At 43.8% G+C, this 26,798-nt stretch overlaps 1 protein-coding gene and 1 non-coding gene across 2 annotated transcripts; both read right to left on the bottom strand.

Moving 5' to 3' along the window:
- Positions 1-2,678: 2,678 nt before the first annotated feature.
- Erich5 (glutamate rich 5) lies at positions 2,679-26,590 on the bottom strand. Its single transcript, XM_052747396.1, has 3 exons — positions 26,156-26,590; positions 4,709-5,776; positions 2,679-3,875 (listed from the first exon to the last, which is right to left on the bottom strand). The coding sequence occupies exons 1-3, from the start codon at positions 26,214-26,216 to the stop codon at positions 3,727-3,729; spliced, it is 1,278 nt and encodes a 425-aa protein (XP_052603356.1). The 5' UTR covers positions 26,217-26,590; the 3' UTR covers positions 2,679-3,726.
- On the bottom strand, positions 13,941-14,055 carry LOC128117247 (small nucleolar RNA SNORA29). The gene has a single exon (XR_008220738.1). It is a non-coding gene; the product is annotated as a small nucleolar RNA SNORA29 (small nucleolar RNA).
- Positions 26,591-26,798: the final 208 nt, after the last annotated feature.

Here is a 26,798-nt window from a genome sequence, read left to right as displayed (position 1 = left end):
TTACATGTAAAGGCCAAATGGAAAAGAATACCACGGGTGTGGACCGTGATTGATCACAGAAGTCAACCACACACTTCCATCCTGTGGCCCTCCCAAGTGGTGAACACTTCCAGCCAAGAGTTTCAAGGTCTGGCCTGAGTATTTCCTAGATTTGAGGCTAGCAAAATAATTGATTGCCTATTGTAGAAAGCATTTATTCACCATTTCCTTCCCAGTTGGGTACAGAATTTAATAAAGTTATCTTTTCTTAAGATTTATTTTTATTTTATCTTGTATGAGTGTTTTGCCTGCATGTGTATGTGCAGCACATGTATGCCTGGTGCCTATGAGAGCATCGGATCCCCCAGAACTAGAATTACAGACGGTTGTGAGCAGCTGTGTGGGTGCTGAGAACCAAACTCCTGTCTTCTGCAATAGCAGCGAGTACTCTTGACCACTGAGCCATCGCTTCGGCCCCAGAAACTGTACTAATAGGACAAAACTGGGCTACAAAGTGGCCAAACATTTTTTTTTTCAATATAAAAGAAGAAAAAAGTTTCAGGCTAGAGAGATGGATCAGTGGTTGAGGGCACTTACTACTCTTACAGAGGACCCGAGTTCAATTCCCAGTACTCATGTCACATGGCTCACAACCTCTCCTTACTCCAGCTCCAGGGACCCTGATGCCCTCCGTGGGCACCTGTATTTATACCCACATACCCATACACACATATATACACAACATTTAAAAGTAAATCCTTGCTGGGTTGTAATGGTGCACACTTTAATCCCAGCACTCCGGAGGCCGAGGCAGGTGGATCTCTGTGAATTCAAGGCCTGACCGGTCTACAGAGTGAGTTCTAGGATAGCCAGGGTTACACAGAGGAACCACGTCTCAAAAAAACAAAAATAAATAAACAAATCCTTAATTTTTAAAAAGGTTTCTGATGTCTCAGTAGTCACATTAAAGATAAAAGTACAGAAAGTACCAAAAATGTCTACAGATGTCGAAAAGTGGGAAAGTACTTGAGAGGCTAGAGAAAACAGGACTAGTGGGCAATTTGTAAGACTTTTATATTGAAGCATATCTTACTTCTGAGAGAGAGTTCTTTCAAGAATGACTCTTGTATAAACCTGCCGTGATAGTATGCACTCAGGGAATGGAGGCAGGGAGATCAATAACTCAGGGTCATCCTGGGCTGCATGAGTCCCTGTCTCAAAACAAAATTTTAAGAAAGGAAAGAGTTTTGAGGTAGGAATAATGGAAGAGACCTATAATTCCAGCACTCAAGAGGCAGAGACAGGTGGATATCTGAGTTCAAGGCCGGCCTGGTCTACATAGTGAGTTCCAGGTTACTGTGAGACCCTGTCACACACATGGGGAAAAAAGATAAGCCACTCAATGAGGAATGGACTTTTGTGCCTGTGCCTATTAATTTAATCTTTCTGTCTGAGTGCATGCTATAAAGGAAGATCCAGCTGTTAAGATGATCTCTGATAGCTGGGTGTAGTGGAATGCACTTTTAGCCCAGCACTTGGGAGACAGAGGCAGTCGGAGCTCTGAGAGTAGTACTGCCAGTGTGGTCTACACAGTGAGTTCCAGGACAGCCAGAGCTACATAGTGAGACCCTGTCTCAAAAAACAAACAAAACAGAAGAGAATGATCACAGGTATTTTATACTAAGCCCTTACATTTAATTTTTTTAAATTGTCAACTATTAATATAATATGATATATTGATGTATATGTATGTATTCTGGAATACATATCCATTGCTGCACATATTTACCTGCTCTGACATTTTCTACTTATTGAATACCTATATGAATATCTCCTAGTCAGGAAAAACTCCTAGATTAAACAAATATAATTTGAAATATATGTTGTATAAACTCTCCACTAATAAGACTTTCTGACCTAAAAATCTTGTTTTGGAAACTATGTTGAACATAAGGCTAGTCATTGAACTTGAGCAATCTTGACATGAAAATGGATTTTCGCCGGGCGATGGTGGCTCAGGCCTTTAATCCCAGCAGTCGGGAGGCAGAGGCAGGCGGATCTCTGTGAGTTCGAGGCCAGCCTGGTCTACAAAGTGAGTTCCTGGAAAGGTGCAAAACTACACAGAGAAACCCTGTCTCAAAAAACAAAAACAAAAAACAAACAAACAAAAAAACCCCAAAAAACAAAAAAAAGAAAAAAAAAAAAAAAGAAAATGGATTTTCCCATTTACCAGATAGAACTGGGGTAGTGTCACACAAATTCACTTTTTCAATATATTGTTTCTTGGTAGTCATCCATTGACTCAACAGATATATAGAGGAGCTAAAGAAACCAAACGCCTGGATTCAAGGACACATAAACTGCTTGTTCTAGTGCGATCGGCCCAGCCTCTGTTTTGCAGACAGTATGATATCATCTGCTCTTGTCTATTTGGTGTGTTGTCGGGGCATAAGCTAACACTGACGTCAGAACAGTGAGATCTACTCTATATTGTCAGTTAGTCACAGCTCAGTTAGGCATCATTCTAATGTAGACACTAAAGCAAAGAGATGCTAGTTAGTTCATCTCAGTGGTTACCTTAAAAATATGTATTAAAATTGTGTAATAAATTTTCCATAGGCCTACTTTGATATTCAGAAACACAGAGCACTTAACAAAAAACAAATTAACCACCATATTGTGATTCACACACAATCATCACCAGAGTCCCTTGCTTGCTTTGGAAGAATTCTGGAAAAATGACTCTGTGATACATAAATGCATTTAAAATCTTGACTTCTTAGCTCTTCCTCATATCTGAAACCTAATGCTAACTTGCAGTCATTTAAAGGGGAGCAGGGCCCAGGAAGATTCCACATAAACAATAGAGCTAGGGCATGCTTGTGGGCTTTTGTTGTTATTTGTTTCTTTGTTACCTTTCCCTCACAAGTCACTGCCTTCTGGGCTGGATTTACAGACAGCTCCCACGCCCACCCAGAGATGTTTCTGAGGCTCCAACCCCTACTCCTTTGCTTGGCAGCAAACACTTGAAACTGCTAAGATGTCTCAGTAGCCCTGAAGTTGGGACTTAATCCTTGCTGGGTTCATTTTATTTGCTATTACCTCAGAAATGCACTAAAGGTCAAGTAATTTAAAATTATTTCACTGTTAGTAAGTATAACAAAAAAACAAAAAAAATCACCAACCAAAACACCTCTAGTGAGCATAAAATCACCAGCCAATTCAAAATGGCACTTGGAGAATGTGGAGCCATTCATTGTAAAAATGCCAAACCTCGCAATGGCACCTCAGCGGCAGCTCTAATTCCCATCACAAGACAGAAATATTAGGTGGAGTTCCTCTTGTGTTCTGGGGTTATTCACTCTTATCCCATCATTATAACTATGTAACTCTGCCATCATGAGTTCCTTAAATGTTGCTAATTCCTCTCTCTAGCCCCACTCTATCTAAATGTTTACTCTTTCCTTTCAGGGTCTCATTTTATCCCGAAAGGAAGAAAATCACCTTCACATTCTTAAATGGTCTTACAGTTTTTATTGGCTTTGGCTATTGTCACTTTGAAAGCATAATTATCCTAAGTACCTAAAAACAACTTGTCTAGCTTAGCAGTTTTATGGCATAACACAATCAAAAACAGCATTTGTTCTCCTGTTCCTTATCAGTCTACAGCCTCACTCCTTGTATAAACCACGTAGCCACAGAAAGATGGCATGTGCCCCCACACCCACAAACTTTCCCCGCCCTTTGCTATGACGCGCTGTGTGCACTAGCCCTTCCGTCACTCTCCCCTGCAGCTCCGAGACCCACAGCTTCTCCTGTTTCCTTTTCTTTGGCTTCAGCTTCTTCACTTTCTCTCTCGTTCTTCATCTTTGCTTCCACCGTCTCTCCTGTCTCACCTAGAAAAATCAGCCAACGAAGACAGTAAGAGACGCTTGCTTAGCAGTGTGTCCTGGCTAGTTCTGTGTCACCTTGACACAAGCTAGAGTCATCTGAGAGGAGGGAGCCTCAATTGAGAAAATGCCACCGTAAGATCTGTCTGTAGGGAATTTTCCTAATTCAGGATTGATGGGGGAGCCCATTGTGGGTGGTGCCATCCCTGGGCTGGTGGTCCTGGGTTCTATAAGAAAGCAGGCTGAGCAAGCCATGGGGAGCAAGCCAGTAAACAGCTCCCTTCCATGGCCTCTGCATCAGCTCCTGATACACTATTCCCTAAGTGGATAAGAGTACCTGCTACACAACTGTGAAGACCTGAGTTCAAATTCCCCAGAGCCTACATAAAAAGCTGTGTACAGCAGAGCACATCCGTAATACAGGAAAGTCAGGTGGCATGAGCCAGACAGAGTCATCATTCCGTTAGTGAGAACTAAGTCAGTAAGCTGCAGCTGGAGAGATTCAAACAGAAGGTGGAGGGAGAGCAGCTGGGGAAGCTACACGATGCTGACCTCTGGCCTGCACACCTGTGCACACCTGCACACACCCACATGGACGTGGACATCCAGGCAGATACTACTAATAAAATAAATTTGTAAAATGTTGACACAGCCTGTGCTTTAGAAACAATTTGCTGGGAGCTGAACTGAGCCTTGAGGGAATGTTTCCCAAGTGTGGAAGTCTTTCGTTTGGGTCAAGTGAACTTCGACCACCTGAGAGATACTTCAGGACCCCAGAGCTGGCCTCCATCCGGTTGGGGCCTGTCCTAGCAGTCGGACCCTCAGCTAGCCTCCTTTACCTTCAATGCGTTGCTCCTCTTCATCGGTGTGAATTTCTCTGGCCATTTCCACATCTGGTGCTGTCTCTGCAGTTCCGGCCAGCTGCTCCCTGCTTCCAGCTGCTGCTTCGGGTTGAGATTCACGGGCGGTCCTGGTCCCATCAGGAGTTTCACAGAGTGACTGGTTCATTCCAGGAGTTTGCACAAGTTGGCTTCTGTCTGGCGTTTGTGGTGTTTCGTTCTCTTTGAGAACTGTTTCTAGAAGTTGGGGCTGCTCGTCTTTGCACGGTGTTTCCCGAGGTTGCTGCTCTTCACTGCTTTCTGCAGACTGACCCCCTTCTGCTACTTTGGGAGAGCTGTTCTCTTTGGGACTTTCGTCTAGAAGCTGGAACTGTTTGTCCTTCAAGGTCTCTTGAAGTTCCTTTTGCTCAGCTTGTCCCACAGGCTGATGCCCTTCCACCATTTCTGCAGAGTTGCTCTCTTTGGGAATCGCTTCTACAATGTGGGGCTGTGCATTCTTTCCCGTCACTTCAGGTGGTAGCTCCTTAGCTGTTTCCAGAGGCGGAGTCCTCTCAGCTGTTTCTGGAAGCTTCGTCACTCCAGCAGTTTGTAGAATCTCAGTGTCCTCCCCGGCTCCAGGGGACTCCCTCTCTCCTGGTGTCCTCGGAGGCTGACTCCTGGCTTCTGTTCCTAGAGGCTCAGTCTCAGCGGTTCCTTTTAAAGACTGGGCCTCTGTCCTTGTCCCCACACCTTTCTTCGTTTCCTCCATTCCCAGCGTACCATCTTCGCCCCCCGGCTGAGGCAGCTCAGATTCTTCCCCTTGTACTAGAGGTCCAGTCTCCTTTGTGGGTCCCGACTGGTCTGGGGCATCCTTTTTTGGGGCCTCATCATTTGCCAGAGACGGTTGGTGGCAGGATTTAACACCATTGGCGGTAGGCACCACTGAAGCCTTGGGCTTCTCTGATGGGGCATGGCTAGCCCTTTGCGCATTGCCGTAAAGGGCAGCTTCTCTTCCTGGTGTACACGGTGTGGGTTGGGCCACGCAGAACTTGCTTTGTTCTCCAGTGGAAGGAGCCTCGTTTGAAGGTACTTTTTGAGCATTTAGTTGAAAAATAAGTATAAAAGAGAGAACAGAGTTATTATTTAGCTATCTTGAGAAAGTTTATTGACATCAAGTAGATTTAATGGTTCAATCAAACCACAACCCTCACTCCAAGCCAAAGCCTTTAATATCATCAATCCAAATACCTCACCTTAAACATTAGGGTCCTCAAACCCAGCTTTCTCCTGAGCATCCCGTCAAGACTTCTGTCCCATATTCTAATTCATCACAGCTCCTTTGTTTCTCTTGTTCCCACCCTTCCTCCTCCTTAGCTGTCCCTGGGTGGTCCTTTGGCTTAGACTCAGAGCAGCCCTCAATGAAAAGGAAAGGCTCCCCACGGAAGCCCTCATAGTCAAGGCTAGCACCCTGGGAACAGTAGTACAGGGACAGCTCAACCTGAGTTTCATGTCAGGTTAGGGGACAGGGAGAAGTGAAATTCAGAACACTGGGAAGCATGTGATTCACTTATAGCTGCTCTAGCTCCTCCTGCATCTGCACAGGCTTGGGGGCAGAGTTCCCAGGGCCTGACATGTAACATGGGCACAGCCTCGGGGGCAGAGTTCCCAGGGCCTGACATGTAACATGGGCACAGCCTCGGGGGCAGAGTTCCCAGGGCCTGACATGTAACATGGCAGTGAGTGCCTCTCCATTTCAGAGTCCTGTGAGGCATCCCAGCACATTAAAGAATGGCTGTGCAACACTTGGGACAGTTTAGAGCAAATAACTAGGTGACATGTTTGTACTCCAGGGTTTGTGACCCAGTACTCCTACTACCGGCAATTTATCCAAAAGCCTTTAGAAATCGAGGCAGGGGATCATCCAAACACTCCTTATAACAGCAGAAGCTGGAAAACAATGTAAACATCTAAAACTATATTCCACTGGGTGAGATACTGCCCCGTGACTGAAGACCGTGTGCTGACCAGTGACAGAGCCTGTAAGGACAAACGAAAGTTCGGCGCTGGGTTAGTCAAAAAGAGGAAGCAAGGTCTGCTGTGTAGCGGACAGCTCACAAAGCCAGGTTTTGGTGTTAGAGGTGATCACAGCTAAGTTAAAAGGAAGGAAGAAGAGAAGGAAGAGAGGAAAAGCAAATCACAAAGAGAGGGGAGGCAGAAGAAAATACCCCCTAGAGTCAAAGTGGGTCTGCAGGTGATGTTTTCCTCTCCGTCCCTGTCCCACTTTAAAAGGTGTTTTTCTTACTTTCTTTCCCCAGCCCGGTTACATGTGTGCACGATCTGAAGACTTGTGTCCTGGCCATCACGGGGCCAAGTAACACTCGGGTCTCCTCTTCCGGTTTCCCTTCTCTGGGGCAAATATTTTCAACCTTTCAGCTGTTTGGGGGATGTTTGTTTGCTTGTTTGTTTGTTGACCGAGGCTGGCCTCCCACATAGGATCCTCTGGCTTCACCCTCTCGATGCTGGGATTATGAGTGTGCCCCACCACACCCGCTGGAAGAATGCTTTTCCCTAGGTACCTACATGAATTGTACTTCACGATCTTTCGGCTTGGGGCATTTCAAGTAACTGCTACTGTGGAAGAAAAGGACCTTGTAGCTCATTTTTCTAACCTACTTCACCATCACCCCACCCCTTCCCATTACACATTCGTATCTCCTTTTAAGTCAGTAACTATGCACTAATAATCATTTAAAATAGTCACTTTGCCATAATTTAGAGAACACAAAGTGAGAGCCATGTTTTCAATCTGACCTCAACAGACACTCTAACAAAAAGAAAAGAAAATTTTCCAATTAAACACATAGTGATATATAAAGGCAGTTTCTGAGCAAACATGAGGAGCACAGACTCTGCCCTCTGGTATCACATATTCATGTGAAGCACTGAACAGTCACATAAACACAGTGGGAAGAGATCCGGCAAGCACTGAACCATATGGAACAGCTTCTTTGGATTTCCCAAAGAATGCCCAGAGCGGTCTGAAGGCTTCAGGGAAGAATCGCTGGAGGCCAGGCTGGAGTGAGATCGTGGAGGAGCCTGTAGGTGGCGCTGATGAGCTCAGAATGAAGCGTGAATAACAGGAACTGTGAACAGGGCTTTATTATTAACAGGTTGACTAGGTATACATATTATGGGGAGTGGTGTACAACTCAGAAGTACTGCCTGTGTTCAGAGGACACAAGACTCTGGGTTCAGTTCTCAGCACCAAAGTTAAAACACACACAAGTAATATAGCACAGCCATCTCCCTCTTATTTTACCAGGAGAAAACAGTTGTTTAGAGAAATGTATAGATAAAATGTTCACTGTGGCTTTATTTGGGATAACTAGAAACTGTAAGCTAAATTTTCATCATAAGGTGAATGGGCACACTGAGGTATATTCATACAATGGAATGCTCTACCAAGCATAGTGGCACACACCTGGAATCCCAACACTCAGGAGACAGAGGCAGGAGGATCACAAGTTTAAGGCCAGCCTGGTCCACATAATGAGTTCCAGGCCCCCCAGGGCTACACCATGGGACCTGACTCAAACAAACAGACAAAAAGTAACTTATAAGTGCAACAACCTGACAATTCACTAAAACAATAATGCTGCATAACAGAAGACAAATATATACTGTATATTTTTGTTTGTTCATTTGAGACAGGGTTTCTCTTTGTAGCCCTGGCTGTCCTGGAACTCACTCTGTAGACCAGGCTGGCCCCGAACTCCTAGGAATCTTCTTGCCTCTGCCTCCCAAGTGCTGGAATTAAAGACGTGTGCCACCACCACTGCTGTGTGATCATGTTTTTATAAACTAGAAAGTTATTTCAACTTGTTCAACTGTGATAGAATGCAGAACAATGCAGGCTTGGACCTGGGACAGGAGCGGAGAATTCCAAGAGGCATGAGGAAAGGTTTGGAGAAATGGAAACAGTCATGATCTGAATTGCTGATTCCCATGGGTACATCTGTGGGCACACATGTGCAAAGTTTACTCAAATGTCACAGTAAACAGGTGCATGATATATCATCAACATATCAAGATATTCTCCCAATCTAATTTTAACATAATAAAAAATGTGGAAAAAAAAACAACACAGGAGTGGGCAGGTCAGATATGGATTTTGAGAAGCCTCCTTCTTAGGGCTAGGTCCCCAGTACACTAGGTCCCCAGATAGGAGAGATAAAAGGTGGATGCAGTGCCGGTAAGAGGAAAAGTCTTGGGTACCACTGGTGAATCATGTGGATCCTAGAGACAGAAACTATGGGTAAGGGTTGGCTTGAGAGGGAGACATGCATGGTTTTGCTGGAGGCATGTGGTAGAGACAGATGTAGGTTGTACATAGAGAGGCAGAGTCTGGGGCAGTCAGACTGTGACCAGAAATGCATGTTGCCTGTGTCTGGAAAAAGGCATTTTTGGCATAAAGGCAAAATGAGGATAGGTATAGGTGTAGGGGTATGTGTGTGTGTGTGTGTGTGTGTGTGTGTGTGTGTGTGTGTGTGTGTGTGTGTGTGGTGTGAGGGGGCAGAGATAGAAACAAAGACAGAGAAATCATGTCTCTCCACCTTGCTCTACAGACTGAGTGTGACTCTTACAGGAAGGTCCAGAGTGATCAGGTACAGGCTGTCAGTATTAAGGGCTCATATGACCAAACTGAGAGAGGTCTCTCTTCATCTCCCTTCCCTACCTCATTCATCATGAATGAAACTTTCCAAACATCAGCAAGAAAGTGAGCATAATGAAAGTGCTTTCCCAGGACCACAGGGAAATCCATCATGATAAAGCATCTTTCCCAGGACCACAGGGAAATCCATTCTGATAAAGCAGCTCCTTTTGCTCCCACACAGACTGTCCTGGTAGTAACTGCCTTCAGAATTAACACGGAAGTGTGTTACTGTATTAGTCACAGATGCTTGCCCAGTGATATTTCCTGATGAAATAGTTACTATAGTGATCAGTACTGTCAGTGAAATGAAGCAAGTCATGTTCACCCACTGCTGGGAACCGCAGAAAAATGAAGTAGGAATTCAGCTGGTTATGGCAAAAGCTAATATCTGGAAGAAGCCAAGGGCCTTTCCAGAGGACAAAGCCAAGCCTCAAGGAGTCCTGGTGACATTGGCTCTTGAATATTAGCCATTTTCCTGCAATGAATTTCTTGAGTGCTGTTGTAGCTTCTTCATTTCTAGAACAATGTGTTGATCATTCATTGAACACAATTTCCCCTATGCTACTGGAATATTTGGAGAACCTACCCCAACTGTGTTAAAGGCAGCAACACAGCCAGACACCCAATTTCAAGCCTCTCTGTAACTATCATCATTAGCAACATCTGGCCAGAACCTTCTCAGGATGAAATTATCTTATCTGAGAAACTTCCCAGACTTTTTAAGAACAGACCATTTGTCAGAGAAGGTAAAGATTTACCCTGACAATTGCCCAGGTCAGGTGGATGGATGTGCTAATTAAGCTTAACTTTCTCCTTTTCTAAATCTTATCTCTAGTTCCAGATCTCCCTTTAACAATTGATAGGTGCATCTAGCTGTGACTCAGGCTGCCTAGCCACCGAGTGCACTCCTTCGCCCAGCCAGAAAACAGCAGCAGCCAAGATAGCTTGGACATATAAGGAGCCAAAGGAAAATAAGGCAGTTTTATTTTCACTTGTCACTGATAGACTCCTAACACTTTACCTAACCACTTCTAAGAACACAGTTTGAGCATATAAAACCCCCTTTGCTTAGACATTAACTGAATTTAGCCCTTAGTTGATCCATTTCCCCTTTAGTCACTTCCCTTTTGGGTTGCAGATCATGGCTGACAACTATTGCTCTTTTGTGTGAATCTTATCACCCCTCCTTTTGACCCTGAGGGAATTCAAACCTGGTGACCTTGCCTTAGCCAAAGCACTGCTATTGCGTGAGTATATAACTGTAAACCTCAGAGACTTGAGGACAACATTTACTAGACAGAGAACTAGAAGAACAAGATGGAAGATGAGGAAGAGCCAGGTGGGGAAGAATGAGATGAGAAAGGAGGAGATGGGAGAGGAGCTGAGATGGAAAAGAACTAGATGGATGAGAACCTAGATGGGGCAGGACTAGTTGAAGGAATTGAGATAGCACCTAGAGGGAACAGCAGAGAAATGTAGAGAGAAATCAGGCAAGAAAGGAGCTACATAAGAGAGCAGAATAGAAGCTGTGTAGACAGAGAACTGACTCAGAAGAGTAAAGTGAATGGACTAAAGAGTTTCGTGTACGTAGATTCATTTCATACCATCTAAGATTAGATTATCAGCTGGTTATAGATTCTTCCATAGACCGTAGGAGAAGGCTATTGAGGGGCTGGACCCCAATAGTTAACTCACCTGTGTCTGCTGGGTGCATCCCCAAAGTTCACCCTTTGTGGGAGCCCACAGAGGTTTCCTAGTGAGATCTGAGCTTGCTTTACCCAGCAGGACTGCATAAGAGGATGATTGGACCACTGGCCTGGGTACTCGGCTCTATCTAGCAAGCAGGAAGTCTTTTGCCTCACCCCTTGACTGCTGTGGGATGTTCTGTATGGCAAATGTGTTGCTGATTAGTCAATAAATAAAACACTGATTGGCCATTGGCTAGGCAGGAAGTGTAGGCGGGACAAGGAGGAGAATAAAACTGGGAAGTGGAAGACTGAGTCAGAGAGATGCTGCCAGCCGCCACGATGACAAACAGCATGTGAAGATGCCGGTAAGCCACGAGCCAAGTGGCAAGGTATAGATTAATGGAAATGGATTAATTTAAACTGTAAGAACAGTTAGCAAGAAGCCTGCCACGGCCATACAGTTTGTAACCAATGTAAGTCTCTGTGTTTACTTGGTTGGGTCTGAGCAGCTGTGGGACTGGCAGGTGATAGAGATTTGTCCTGACTGTGGGCCAGGCAGGAAAACTCTAGCTACACTTGACATTGTTATAAAAAGCCCTTTGAGCCGGGCGGTGGTGGCGCACGCCTTTAATCCCAGCACTCGGGAGGCAGAGCCAGGCGGATCTCTGGGAGTTCGAGGCCAGCCTGGACTACCAAGTGAGTCCCAGGAAAAGGCGCAAAGCTACACAGAGAAACCCTGTCTCGAAAAACCAAAAAAAAAAAAAAAAAGCCCTTTGAATACAGCTCTGCGTCAGTGGGTATTGAGCCAGATCCTCCCAAAGCTATATCCTGTGTTTCTGTCTTCTTGTCGGCTAGGTCTCTCTTTCTATCTAATATTTTCTTATTCCTCTCTCCTTGCGAGTACCCAGGGTAAGGTGGTGGCAGGCCCCCCACAATCCTTCCAAAGTGGAAAGCTGGAGGGTAGGTGTTGACATGCCTAAAACACAGGCACAGATTTTTATATAGAATTTTGTTTTGTTTTTCAAGACAGGGTTTCTTTGTGTAGTGCTAGCTGTCCTGGAACTAGCTCTGTAGACCAGGCTGGCCGCGAACTCACAGAGATCCACCTCTGGGATTAAAGGCATGTGCCACCACCACCCAGTTTATATAGAATTTTAACAGCAAATACATTTCACAAGAAGTTAAATGTATAAGACTAGAATCAGTTTGCTAAATAGGCTTAACAGTAGCACCTGATAATCCACAGTAGAAGGTGAGGGTTAGGTAATCTAGACAATATCTGAATTAAATCAGCATACCTCTCCTAAGAACCTAATGAGCTTAAAATATGTACTATTTTTTTTTATTAGTTAAGTTTGTTATTTGACAATTAGCAACAGAAAGAATGAACTGTAGCGTGAGAAGGCTTTGGTACACAGGCCCCTAAACACTGTGAGCTGTCAATACTGACCTACGAAAGTATCTCATTGTCATGGTGGGCTTTAAAGCATGATCAGTGATGGATAATGGAACCACGGTCACAATGGCCGCAATATGATCAGACTTGACTGACTTCAAAAAGTGCCACTGGTAACTCCTTTTTTTTTTTTTTTTTTGATTTTTCGAGACAGAGTTTCTCTGTGTAGCTTTGGAGCCTGCCCTGGAACTCACTCTATAGACCAGGCTGGCCTTGAATTCACAGAGATCCACCTGCCCCTGCCTCCCAAGTGCTGGGACTAAAGGCGTGTACCTGCACCGCCCAGCACCACTGGTAACTTTTGTAAAAAAAAAAAAAAAAGTTTCCATGCTGCAGAGCTGGCTCCGAGGTTAGAGCATGTGCTACTCTTCAGGAGGACCAGTTTGATTCCCAGCACCCACATCAGGTGTCTCCTGTCACTCTAACTCCAGCGAATCAGACACCTCTGGCCTCTACAGGCACCTACACCCATGTGCACATTCCAACACATAGTACACACACATACACATAATTGAAAATAACAAAAATGATTTTAAAAATAAAAAGTAAATGTTTCATTCCACTTCTGGCTTCAGTTTTGTTTTCTGTCAAGTATTCATCAATGTCTGTTATAGGCAGGCTCTGAACTGGGCATAGGGATTGTAGCAGGCCACAAGGAAGGGTTCTTCCCTGCTACCTTAGGGCTTATTGTCTGTAGGAAAATTCAATACCTACCTTCTCATCAACTACAACTTGGTACTTCTACAGTTCCTCGAACCCAAGCATCTCTAAACACATGAACCCCCTCCTCAAAGTAGACAAGATAGAACATGCCCTCCAGCACCCTAACTTGCAGGCAGTGAGACACTTTTAGTTTGGTCCACAAACAGGAGCCAGCCTGTTTCCTAGTCTATATCATTATGTAATAAGTGCTGAGGACGGACTCATTGATTCCACCCAAAGCTGTTTAAGGATGTGTCTGTTTTCTGAGCCATCTATTTCGTCAAATCTTACCCTGCTCTGGGCCTAATCCTTTGATGCTCATTATCTCTGACTCTGTTATAAACTGACAAATTTGTTTCGACAGCTGAACCAACAGTACCTTTGTTGCAAGCACCGTTGTGATAGGCACACAAAGAAACCAAATACCAGGCCACATTACTGGTAGGACTGGAACCAGAGCTAACATACCTGAAATCCACATTATGGTGCAGGCTATTCAATCAAGCTCACTGCTCTGATCAGAAATGAAAAGTTTCTACCCAGCAAGGAGAAACACTCAGGTCAGTATTTCCTATGCTGTGCCATGCAGGATGCCGAGGGCCTCAGTCAATCTTGGTAGTTTTCTACAGTATCCCGAGGAAGTGCTCTTGGTGTGTTCTGTGCTGTGGAGGCTCTAGGTTCTTAGAACTTTTACTTTAATTCTTCTGCTGAGAAGTCCTCCCTCTTCAGATCACAGCACCTTTCATCTGTCTCAGAAGCATAGCCATTAAAATCTACTCTTAGGCGACTTTGGAAAACAGTGGTGCAACAGCATGAACCTGCCCAACAGAGTGGTCCAGCACACTCATTTTCTTTCCTTGCCTTCTTCCCAGACCTATTCTACATCCAAGAACACCAGGGAGCTATTCTGGATGGTTTTACTCATCCCCCATCACAGTGTGTGAATGCACTGTTCTGCTACCATGACTCCAATTCCAACCCCAGAGTGATTTTGTCTACCTACCAGTAGATATTAATAGGGTCCTCATTTTGAGCAGAGGTGAACTTAAACAATATTTCACGTGATTGAACTACAAATGTGCAGCGGGTTGCAAGAATTTATTATAGAGATTCAGCTGTATATTAAAGTTATACCTAGAAAAGTCAAGGCATTTTTCTAGAGGAAGCCATTTATCAAGGAATATTTGATATTATTCAGTTTTTAATATATCAGCTGTCTTCTGCTATGAATTTCTTGTGTGCCCATATACTACTAGGCCATATGGCAAACAGTTAAGTTTCTCAGACCTACTGCTGATCCACTAGGTAACTAACATTCCTACAGAGCCTAGGAGACAGGCAGGCTGTAGATGCATAGCCTTGTTTTTTTGTGCAAATGAAACTCAGACCATCCCCCTGCCTTCAGGCCTAGCAGCATTGCAGAGCTTTTGACTGAGGAGAATAGGGCTTTTTGCATAACCAGGTGCAGTAAAGACTGGAGCAGGATTCCTGGCCAGAGCAGAGTCACGTGGCTGGGAGAGAAAGAACAAGGCAGTTTCTGTAGATGGTAGACAGAGCTGCATGACTGGAGAGAAGAGAAGAAGGCAGAGTTTCTCAGAGTCAGGAGTAAGGAGCAAGGAAGGAAAGATGGAGGATGAAGGAACAGAGGATGAAGATGAGGTCAAAAGCATAGGAGCTTAGTTAGGACTATGACAAGGCAGTAAGTACAGAGAGGAGCCGAATGTGAGGATGGAGCTGAAGCTGTATAGATGGAATTTTGTCCTAGAGAAATAAAGTAAATGGACAAAAGAGCATGGTGTATATAGATTCCTTTCCTTCAGATAACCCCTTGCCAGACATAGCATCTTCCCCAGGACCCTTGGGAAAATTCCATTACAAATTAACTAAAAAAGACCTACAGAGGTTAAATTTAAAAATCAATGTTTTCTAACTACCTGAATTTCTGTTAAAATTCTTTTTGACCACCATAAAGTAGATGAATTTTTTTTGTGGTTGTTTTTTGTTTTTTGTTTTTCAAGACAAAGTTTCTCTGTGTAACAGCTCTGTCTGTCCTGGAACTTGCTTTGTAGACCAGGTTGACCTCAAACTCACAGAGATCCAACTGCCTCTGCCTCCTGAGTGCTGGGATTGAAGGTGTGTGACACTACCACCCAGCTAATGCAATAAAATCTAAAGGCAAACTTAATGTAGAAATTTAAGTACAAGCTTTCTCGTCTTGCTGTACTGAGAAAGCTGCCACAGGAAATGTATAATGAGTGCCCAAGTCTGTGTTCCACTGAAACTTAGAAAACAAGAAGTGGGCTGCATTGGCTGGCAGTCAGTTTGCCGCCCTTGTCTTGGGCAGTTTTTAAGCTCTATCTAGATGCACTGTATATGTTAACCTGCTGATTCCTCAGAAGAACTTTATGAAACGACATCACTGTTAACCCCGCTTTACAGACGAGGCAAACACACAGGAGTGACTGGTTTGAACAGGATTTGAGCCCCGACAGTCCATCCATAGACCCACATTCTTCCTTTTCTTCACTTTTGAAATAGGGACTATCATTCTTTTGCTACACCTTCCTAGTGTTGGGATTACACTATGTGCCACCACCCTTGTCAGGACCTAGGCTTTGCTTTGTTTTGAGACGGGGTCTTTCTATGCAGCCCTGGCTGGCCTGAAACTCAGGCTGGCCTTGAACACAGAGATTCACCTGCCTCTATCTCCTGAGTGCTGCGATTAAAGGTGTGTGCCATTACGTAGGCACAGCTTACCTACATTCTTTTTTGTTGTTGTTAAGATTCATTTTTAAAATTTTCTAATTATTTATTTTTATTATTTTTGATTGTGTGTGGGGTGTGTGTGTGTGTGTGTGTGTGTGTGTGTGTGTGTGTGTGTGTATGTGTGTGTGTGCACATGATTGCAATGCCTTTAGAGACCAGAAGCCACTGTATCACTGGAACTGGCGTCACAGTTGTGAGCCACCATATGGATGGTGGGAATTGAATTTGGGTCTTCTGAAAGAACAGCCATACTCCTAATAACTGAGCCTTCTCTCCAGCCTCTAATTTAAAAAGTATACATATATATATAATACGTGTGTGGTGGAGATGAGCACGGCACATGTGAGTACACAGCCTCTAATTTAAAAAGTATATATCTAGTATATATCTAATTTAAAAAGTATATATCTAGTATATATACTATGTGTGTGGTGGAGATGAGCGGAGCATAGGTGCCCAAGGAAGCTAGGAAAGGCATGAGATCCTCTGGAGCTGGAGTTGAGGGTGTAAGCCTTCCCACAAAGGTTCTGGGGACTGAATTCAGATCCTCTACAAGACCAGTACACGCTTTTAACCTCTGACCTATGTAGCTAGAGAGTTTTCTCTCCGGCTTCGGCTAAGCCCCGGCAGTCCGACAGCCCACTTATAAAGTAAACACACAGACACTTACATTATTTAAACTGTTTGGCCTAATGACTCAGGCTTCTTGTTAACGGTTCTTATATCTTAAATTAACCCATATCTATTAATCTATAAGTTGCCACATGGCTCGTGGCTTACCTGTATCTTACATCTTGCTTGTCATGGCAGCGGCTGGCAGTGTCTCTCTGCCTCAGCCTTCCACTTCCCAGAATTCTCTTCTCTGCTTGTCCCGCCTATACTTCCTGCCTGGCTACTGGCCAATCAGCATTTTATTTATACAAAGCAATATCCACAGCAGACCTACCTCTCCAGTCCCCAGAACCTACATTCTCATTTGTCAATGTGTGCTGTCTCTTGGTATGTTGAAACATATACGTAAACACAAACATGTGTGCCCCATACACACAAGTGCACAGTAACCAAAGCTTCCTATATCCATCTATCCCAGGGCAAGAAAAAGAAAAGGAATTAACTGAAAGAAACTATGTATTTTTTTTTATCAGAATAATGGGAAAATATAAAAGGACAAGAAAATTGGCTTATAGACAAACAAAAAAAAGGGAAAAAGTCATCGTCATTATCAATGATAATAAAGAAAGAACTAATCAAAGAGAAGGCCTTCAGGAGGACACTGTGGCTCCAGTCTTTCTTGGTTAGGGCGGCTGACAGCAGAAGCTCTCTCAGCCCGAGAATGTACTGGTGGAAATGATGGAGTGATGGCCTGCTCACGCCATCAATGCCCTCTTTCATGTACACAGAATATGACAAAGGAAGGAAGCTGCTCCCCGAGGCCTTGGGCTGTTGACACCCTGCCTGGATGTTTCCTGAGGTCTGAAGAATCATCAGCACACTGTAAGCCGTTTACTCCCAAGGCTGAGAAACAGAGACATACAACATGGACAGCACTTGGTAACAAATTTCACCTACCTTTGCAATGCTTAATTCCTAGAGACTTTTTTTTTCACATCTTCATTTTCAGAGGGCAAAGGTTGGACACCCTTGGACTTATACCTAAGAATGCAACACTCCTCCCCAAATACACTCCATAACTTTAAGGAAATTCCCAAGGAGAGGGTCAAAGAAGATAATTACCAAACCTTCTGAGGTCACTGAGGCACATGGGAGACATTCATTCATACTCATTACATGCATATATCAATACCACATTCCAGTACTTCTACTAAAAAAAATTATGACCCAGTCCTACCAACACTTACACACACCAGATCTCACACATGTGAGTTTTGATGCTTTTAAATAAATATTGCTAAGGTTTTGTGTAAACCTACTGGGGCTGTGATACCCTTTCAAATTTGTTGTGAAACTGACTACCTATGAGTTGGGACGAGCCAGCCTTGAGGAAGCTTGGCTTCATGCTACACAATCAAGCTTTGTTTTACTGTTTGCCTTTCCTACAAGCCTGAGAGACTGTCGCCACAGGCCAGCACTCCTCAGCCTAGTGTGGCCTGAGCTACTTTTTGTTTCCTGTCGTTTCTTGGATCCTCATTCTTCTGCTTTTCTGCGTCCTCTTATTGTCACAGAGCCCTGTCAATCCGTCCACTCACTGTACTCTCAATAGTTGTTGGCTCCACTTTTCCTACATATAAGGTCATAATACGGTCAGATACAAGTTTCTGCAGTGCTGGGGCTAGACTGCAGGTGGACTGGAGGCTGACAGCTAAGTAGGAGCTTTGGGGTCACATGGGCTTCAGCTCCATCGTGTAATCCTGCCAGTACAAGACAAGTTGCTCGTCCCCACACAGCTTCAGTTTTCAAGCTGTATTTGGTACTGACGTTTGCTTTAAAATGAAGCTGGAGTCAAGCAGTCCCCTTTCCTGAGCCTTGCCTTCTCTCCGCATGTTTTGATGTGGCTGCCTAAATGTCTGAAAGCTTTCTGTCATGAAAGATTTAACGCTGAGGCTGTACACTTATGCTACGGTCATGGAGGCTTTTAGGCAGTTTTCTATCAAAATTATAAACGTGTACCCCCTTTGACCTAGCAGCGCCACTTCTGAGAATTGTCTGCAGATATGCTTGCACACGTTCAAAATGATGTATGCACAAAGGAATTCACCACAGCTTGTTTACGACAAGAAAGGCTGGAGACAGATCAAATGTCCCTCAGCAGGGGACTGGTCAAATAAGCCACACAACAGATTATTTTGCAGGTATAGAAGGGAGAACAATGTCTCCATAGAGTTAGGCTAGAAAAAATACAGAACAGCGGGTAGAGGACACTATGTTTTATAAATAAAGACAGGGAAAGAATATTTGCAATGCATTAAAAAAAAACTCAGCTGAGGGTGATGGTATACATTTAGAATCCCAGAATCCAGGATGCTGAGGCAGGGGGATCACCAACCTGACCCACATAGTGTGATTCTGTCTCAAAATACCAAAAATGAGGGCCTGAATGGTTTTGCATCAGATGGAGTCCTAGAACTGAAAGAAGTGGACAGAAGCCCCCACTCCCAACCCAGAAGAAATCTCCAATTGATAACCACCTGCAAATGAAGATCTAGTTTTCTCCAAAGGAGACTTACTGAAGCAACAAACTACTCTTAGGGGTAAGCCGCTTGCACAGCAGTTGATGGCCAACAGAAAATGAACTCAATGGCATCTTTGGAGGTTCCTTGTCTCACAGTGTCCCGTCAGGCTTTTGGGTTTTTGTTGTTGTTTTCTTTTCTTTTTCACTTTGTTTTATTTTTTATTTATATTTTATTCATATTTTTCTTCTCTCTTTCTACTCTACAGATCCTTTGCATGTAGATATTATGGCTTCCAGTTTAGTGTTTCACAGGATCTGAGTGTGAACACTTGGGTGGGTCTCTGCATCTGGATCTATTTCTAGTGCCTTTTCTTAGGCTCTTTTCCTTCTCTTTGTTTTGTCCTGTTCTGATGTGTTAGTTTTTATTTTATCTTACTATGTTATAGTTTATTTTATTATTATCCCTCAGAAGACTGCTTGTTTTCTAACGAGAGACAGAAACGGGGTGAATCTAGATTAGGGGGAGTAGGGAGGAATTGGGAGGAGTAGGGAAGGGGAAACCATAATCAGGATATAATATGTGAGAAAAAAATCTATTTTCAATAAAAGGAAAAAATACCAAAATGAAAAATAAAAACAAAACTCAAGGAAAGACTATACAAAAAGAAGCAAGCAGTTGAAAACAAAAACCAAACAAACAAAAACAAAAAACCTTCCTGTGTAGGGATGGCACACCTGTAATCTCAACACTTGGAGTGCTGAGGCAGGAGTTCTGCCACAGGTTTGAGGGCAGGGTGACTTAGGCAGTGAATTCAAGGCCAGCCTGAGCTACAGAGTGAGAACTTAAAACAAAACATACCGACAACAAAGCACCCAAACTAATAAACGTTGCTGACTGAAAAGCCGGTGCTGAGGGGAGGCAACACTTTTCATATACACCTTTTTCAAAAACTTCACATTTTGAGCCACATATCTGCATTTCCTATATTTTATCTAAAGTAACCATATGTAATACCTAGGTCTATGCAAAGACATTCTGAGCATTCAAAACTCAATCCAGAGACTTCTAGCACGTGAAAAAAGAATCCCATTCATATAGTATCTGTACAGAAGAAAAACACTATACAAATTAATGTTAATTTTAGTGATGCTCTTCAATTACAATGCAACAATAATCTGGTTAAGACTGAATTCAGTCTTAACTTTCACTGTGTGAAAATGTTGGTTGAAGTCTGGACTATGTCCTTTACAAAGACCATTCTCCTACCATGTGAAATTCAAATCTACCTGATTGTCTAGGGAACAGGCTCCAAGCAACTAGTGAAATTCAGAACAAACAGATGATTGTAGCGTCACTGGAAATGTACACATTAACCCAGCAATGAATTCGTCGATAATTCCCATCTATTTCTTTTGTCCACATTGGTGCTTAACTGTAAACCCTAAGGATGGAGAATCCTGCAGAAAAGGGTGTCATTTATATCAGGAGAGAATGGGGCAGTCATTACTCATGTGTCAGCATGGAGATGGGCTGGGCAAGAGGGTGGAGAGACCTGTGGAGACACTGAAGCCTATGAAGTGGATACAGACGCTATGTTCCGACTCCATCAGGTCAGAAATGGCTGTAATGCTTAGAATTTGCTCCCACAAAATTAAGAAATTCTAACTTCAGCCTACTTATCCTTTCTTCCCCAAACAAAAGCCTCTTTCCTCACACTTTTCAGGGTTCTGAGTAAAAATGCCAGTGCCACTGTAACAATCAGGCCCTGTTTTAAGCTTGGAGCAGCCAGAGGCCGGTCTCTTCCCATGTCCCCAAGGCACACACCTGCCGCACTGGCTTTAGAAGTGATGGAAAAACCTGGGGTAGGCAGGGACTCATGTCTACTGAGTCAGAGCAAATACCCCCCACCATTAGTGGAACACGTTATGTTCCTGTGCTGCCTATTATCTACCTATCCAGTGTCAGCCAGCTGATTGATTGACATGTGAGCCTAAAAAATAGGGGCTTCTGTGTCCAGGAAAACAGCTCAGTTAGTAAAGTGCCAGGCAAGGGTGAGAACCTCAGCTCAGACCCCCTCAACCACCTAGAAGATGGCACCTATCATCCCAGTACTGAGGGGCCAGAGATAGGCAGACCTCTGAGGCTCATTGGCTGGCCAGCCTAGCCCAGTGATCTTCAGGTTCAGCTAAGAACTGTCTCAAAACACAAAGGTGGGAAGTTGAGAGACAGCTCAGCAGTGAAGAGCCCACGTTCAGAGCTCTGTTCCCAGCACCTACGCGAGCGGCTCCCAACCACCTGATCCAGCACTGCAGGGATTACACGCACATGCACGTGTAGCTTTCTAAACAAGTCTTTAAAATTAAAAATGTTTAAAAATGTCCTCCGAATATTCCTATTTCCCTGGCTCTTCCTTGAGGATTATAATAGATGTTTTATTTGTGCAATATATTTATATTGTATGCCTCAGATCACTCTAAATACCCATTAGGTATGTGGTCACTTGCCATGGAAATATAATACTAGTGTGTTATTAATATTATCATGTAATATTAATATATTATATAATATACTAGTATACAATATAAATGATATGTATAAATGATTTGTATAACAGTGATATATCTAATTTCTATGTAATGTAGTACATATTTATATATAATATATGATATGTTATATAATATTTACATAACACTTAGGCATGAGAATAAGTACTTCTTAGTGTTTTTGTTTGTTGTTTCCAAAGTGACCATATGCCTAACGGAGGTCCAGAGTGATCTGAGGCAAAAGCATTTAATTACAGTTAGCACAAACTGGCTAAAGCACCGGGGTCCAGAGCCGCATTTCAACTCTTGGCAGCCCTGCCTTGTAAATTATTTACCCATCTCTGTAAAGTAGAAATAGGCATAATGCTTAGTTACGGCATTGTAAGGATTAAATGAAGTAACCCATTCAACAGGTAATTACTAACAGCAAGCTTAAGGAATTTTTTTTATTGTCTACACATAAGTACATAACATAATGGGGGGTTTTCTCCTCCCTGCCTCCCCCAGTTTTTTGGGACAGGGTTTCTCTGTGTAGCCCTGTTTGTATCTGCAGACCAGGATAGCTTGAACTCAGAGATCTGCTTGCCTCTGCTGGGACAAAAGGCATGTGTTACCATGCCTGGCTCATGGGGGTTTTCTCTTTGATTTTAAATCAGTAGTGTGTGTGTGTGTGTGTGTGTGTGTGTGTGTGTGTGTGTGTGTGTATGATGGGGGTGTTGACTGTACCCATCATACATGTACAGAGGTCAGAGGACGACTCTGTGGCTCGGCTATCTCCTGTGCCTTTTCACGGACTCCGGGCATGGCACACAGGCCATGCTTGTGAGGCAGCTGCTTTACCCTCTGAACCATCTCACCAGCACCATGGTGTTTTAATAGACTTATCTTGATTCTTTGTCTTCTTTTTTATGTACAAAACCACCTACATCTACTCTCTTGGCAAATGAATATATAATATTGTTAACTATTGTCTTTATGATGTCTATATCTCTGGATTTATCTCACTATATAACTGAAGCTCTGTCCCCTTTGACCTACATTCTTCCATCCCTCCTTCTACCCCTGCCACTCAAAACCAACATTCTGCTCTCATTTCTCTGCAAGATAGGGCTTCCGTACTCCTAGGCAGCACTCATGAATGAAATTATCATTTGTGATGTTCAATAAAAAATAAATCAGAGGCAAAAACCCAATACGAGTTCATCTCATCTGTTATTGGAGACTGTGCAGGAGTCTCAAAGGTCCCAAGAACAGTATACTGCTTGCAAATTGAGCACTTGGGAGATCTTGGTCAGAATTTGATGGCACTTCCTAGACTATCAAATGTGACTTCTTTAGGGCACCTCCCAAGGAGGCTGGAGAGCAGTTCAGGGATTTAGATAGAGCACTGGCTATTCTTACAGAGGACCCAGGTTTCATTCCCAGCACCAACGTGGTGGCTCGTAACTGACCGTTACAGACAGTTTTCCCGTTCTAGGGACTCCAATGCTCTCTTCTGACCTCCTTGGGCACTGCGTGCACATGGTGCACATACTTAGGTGCAGATGAAACACTCATACACATAAGACAAAATAAACAAATTTTAAAAATCTCAACGCCTCCCACATGAGCTGCTGATAAAGAATTTGTTGAATTTTTTTTCCTTGTTGTTTCACTGTAGTAAGGGAAAAATATCGCTTTGATAATTTGTTCTTAGAAGTTGTCCTGGTTAGGTTTTTTGTTTTTGTTTGTTGGGTTTTTGTTTGTTTTGTCAGCTTGACACAAGCTAGAGTCATTTGGGAGAAGGGAACCTCAATTGAGAAAATGGCCCAACAGATTGGCCTGTGGGCTAGCCTGTGGAACATTTTCTTGGTTGTTGATGTGGGTAGGTCTAGCTCACTGTGATCAGTTCCACCCCTGGGCAGGTGCTCCCAGATTATATAAGAAAGCAGGCTGAGCAAGCCATGGGGAGCAAGCCAGTAAGCCTCATCCCTCCATGGCTTCTGTCTCAGCTCCTGCCTCCAGGTTCCTGCCCTGATTTCCCTCAGTGAGGAAGTGTGATCTGAGAATTGTAAGCTGAAATAAACTCTTTGTTTCCCAAATTCCTTTTGGTCATGATGCTTATCACAGCAGTAAGAACCTTAAGTGAGGCATTAGTGTTCCACAGTGGAAGTGAAAGGTACAGTATTTATAAGATTTGGGAGATCTGAAGCTGGGCATGGTGATGGAAAGGCCAGCCAGGGCTATATAGTGAGACCTTGCATCAAAAAAAAAAAAGCCACCCCAAAATAATAATGTCTTGGGGTCTGATTTAAGAGTACTCTTACAATGGAGCCTGATCGGTATTGTGCAAAGTTTCTGACATAATCATTTAGGAATGGAAAGAAGGAGGGGAGAGTTTGGTAGTCTTTCATAGTCTCCTGCCATTCTAGACTAATGGCCATTCCCTTTATAATCCTGCACTTTTGCCAACTGGAACAGCTCACCAGTCCAAAGCTTCTTCTTTGGCTTTATTTTTCACCAAGAGCCTATTACATACTAAACATTGCTAGACACTGGAGCATGTGGTTAATGAATGCATATGACGGGCATTTAATAAACTTGGACTATTTTTATCTAAAAGCACAATACACCAGCTTGGATTGTATCTAGGATTTAAAGAAATTTTAAGCTGTAGAGAGAAATGAATTATTTAAAAGGTCTCCAAGATCACATAGTTGAAATGCTGAACATACAATAGTATTCGATTACAAGTGTATTGTACCATGAAGGCTCAGAGGCAATACACCTGTTGGTTGATTCGGTATATATTTCAAGCAATTTATGCCATATCTTAATCAATTTTCTATACACTTAAACTTTTGGCAAGTGTTTAACATTTCTTCTGGAACAACATTTATGAAAACTTGCAACAAAAGAAAGCAAGGGTAAAAAAACGAGTTTAACTCATATGAATTGTTAATACAGTGATCAAATGTCTTCTAAATGAGAGAAGCAAAGCACCCATTCTATTGATTAGATACATTTGCCACTCCTTGCGTTACATTCCTGGGGTGTGTGTGTGCTGGGCGTCGAGCCCGAGGCCTTGGGCATGCTGCCCACATGCTGCACCACTGAGCTACACCCACTCTAACAAAGTCCTCTGCTTTTTAACTCAAGATATCACTGAGAGTGAATGAGAGAAGCTGTGATAATATCATCTCCTGAAAGCATCAGTTTTTCTTACATTTCTCATGTGGATACCAGTAAGAAATTACCATTGGAACAAGTGCAAAAATCCATCTGGTTTTATAAAATGAGACATGAAACATGAAAACAACTTCTAAGTGCACTGACCTCAATGGAGCCTGTTGGGGTGTGAGGGGTTCTGAACTCTTAGGGGAAAAAGTCAGCAGGTACTGTGCATTAGGCATAGACTTTCCATTTCTTCACGGTTAAGGGATTTGAATCATTTGCGCATATGGTTTTAAGTTTTGTCTACTTCCTCACTTTCTGCTTATCTACAGAAATCTCGATGGTCACACAGCACAACACCAACAGTAACAGGTTCTGAGTGGGACATGCTGGCTGAGTTCTGAAGTGGCTTGCACAATAATCTTGTGTTCTCTGCCACAAAACAAAACAATCCAAAACCACGGCTTCTGCAGTAACACAGGATGCTAACACCCGTGAAAAAGAATTAAAAGATAAAAAAAGAATTAAAAGATAAAATTCCCCCTAAAGTGAACCTTGATGAAGACTATAAGCTACTTGAAGAATCCACTTAACTGTCAATGTCCAAAATGCTAGCAATTTATAATCTAGGAAGTGGGCTGGCTGTGAAACCCAGTCACTCCTGAGTTCATTCAGCTACATCTATTCTTTCTACAATATTTATCACTGTCAGAATGATCTTAATAACTTGTCTCACGTGCTCATGTTCCAATTCCAGCTTCCATGAGTTACATGAGCAGTTCCAGCATCTGCGTACAGTAAGCAGAAGATTAAAATGTGCTCACAGAATTTCTTTACAACAATGAGTGGTGACTACCATTCATCACACACATATGCCTGGGGAATATATAAATTGGGGACAGGGGAAAGTGTATGTGACCTCTTTAAGACTTCTGGAGGGATCTAGTGCATGGAGGGGATGCACAGTGTGTTCTCTGCATGCTGTCACCCGACGATGCTGACCTGTCCATGGGAGAGCAAAATAGAACTCTGAATGAGACATTTTCATCTGCATGGTGAAGGGAATGTGGCGGCTAGCTCAGTTAGTAATTTAGAGCCAAGTACCCTCATTCCCACCCAGTAACGCATCACCCAGCTCTTGGCCCCGAGTCCTGCAACAGGTGCACCCGGATGGACACACTTCAGTCCCTCCTCCGGGAAGGAGCTTGCCCCCTGCTGGCGAGGTTGAGCCAGGGCTGCACCCTCTGGATCTCGGGGGCAGCCAGCACACAGAATCCCCCAGCCGGAGTGTGTGCGGTGTGGGACCCTCGCTCACCTCCGCTGCGGAACCTGCTGCTGTCGCCCGTCTTGTTGAGGGCGCTGCTGGAGCAGCCCATCGCGCAGTCACCTGGCCCTGCCTCACGGGAGCGTCAGTCGCCGGGCTTGGATGCGATGCTCACCGCAAACCCTGCCGCTGAAGTTTCTCCCGACTGTGGGATCTTGCTGCCCCAGAGTTCAAGGCGCACGCGCAACAGGGCCCTGGGTACCCCGTGTGCACCTGGAGGGGCGAGCGAGAAACGAGAAACGAACAGGTGGATAGAACCAGAGAGGGCAGAGTGCCAGACAGCTGGACGACCAGCAGGCAAGAGAGAGCAGGGACAACTAAAACCAAGGAATCAGCTGGACAGGAGGCGGAGAGTGCCGGGAAGGGAAATGGGAAAAGGAGATGAGAAGAGGGACGAGAGCGAAGCACTGGGAGGGATGGGGTGAATAATCGTCCTAAATAGCCAGGGAGGGGAGGCGGCGGCTGCAGCCAGAGGCTATTGATTGGTAGACTAGATGTGCGATGACAATCTTATCCGCTTACATAACTCCAACACAGTTACCACAAGGAAGTTCAACATCGGATACCGAACTGTTAGACCTGCCCTCCACAGTCAGCTTCAGGCTCTCGCATCCGGAACTACACCTATGACTTT

Source organism: Peromyscus californicus, unplaced genomic scaffold (genome assembly GCF_007827085.1).
Source record: "Peromyscus californicus insignis strain IS unplaced genomic scaffold, ASM782708v3 Scaffold_20__1_contigs__length_68692818, whole genome shotgun sequence".
Classification (NCBI taxonomy): domain Eukaryota; kingdom Metazoa; phylum Chordata; class Mammalia; order Rodentia; family Cricetidae; genus Peromyscus; species Peromyscus californicus.
This window is presented reverse-complemented; position numbering and strand designations above follow the sequence as displayed.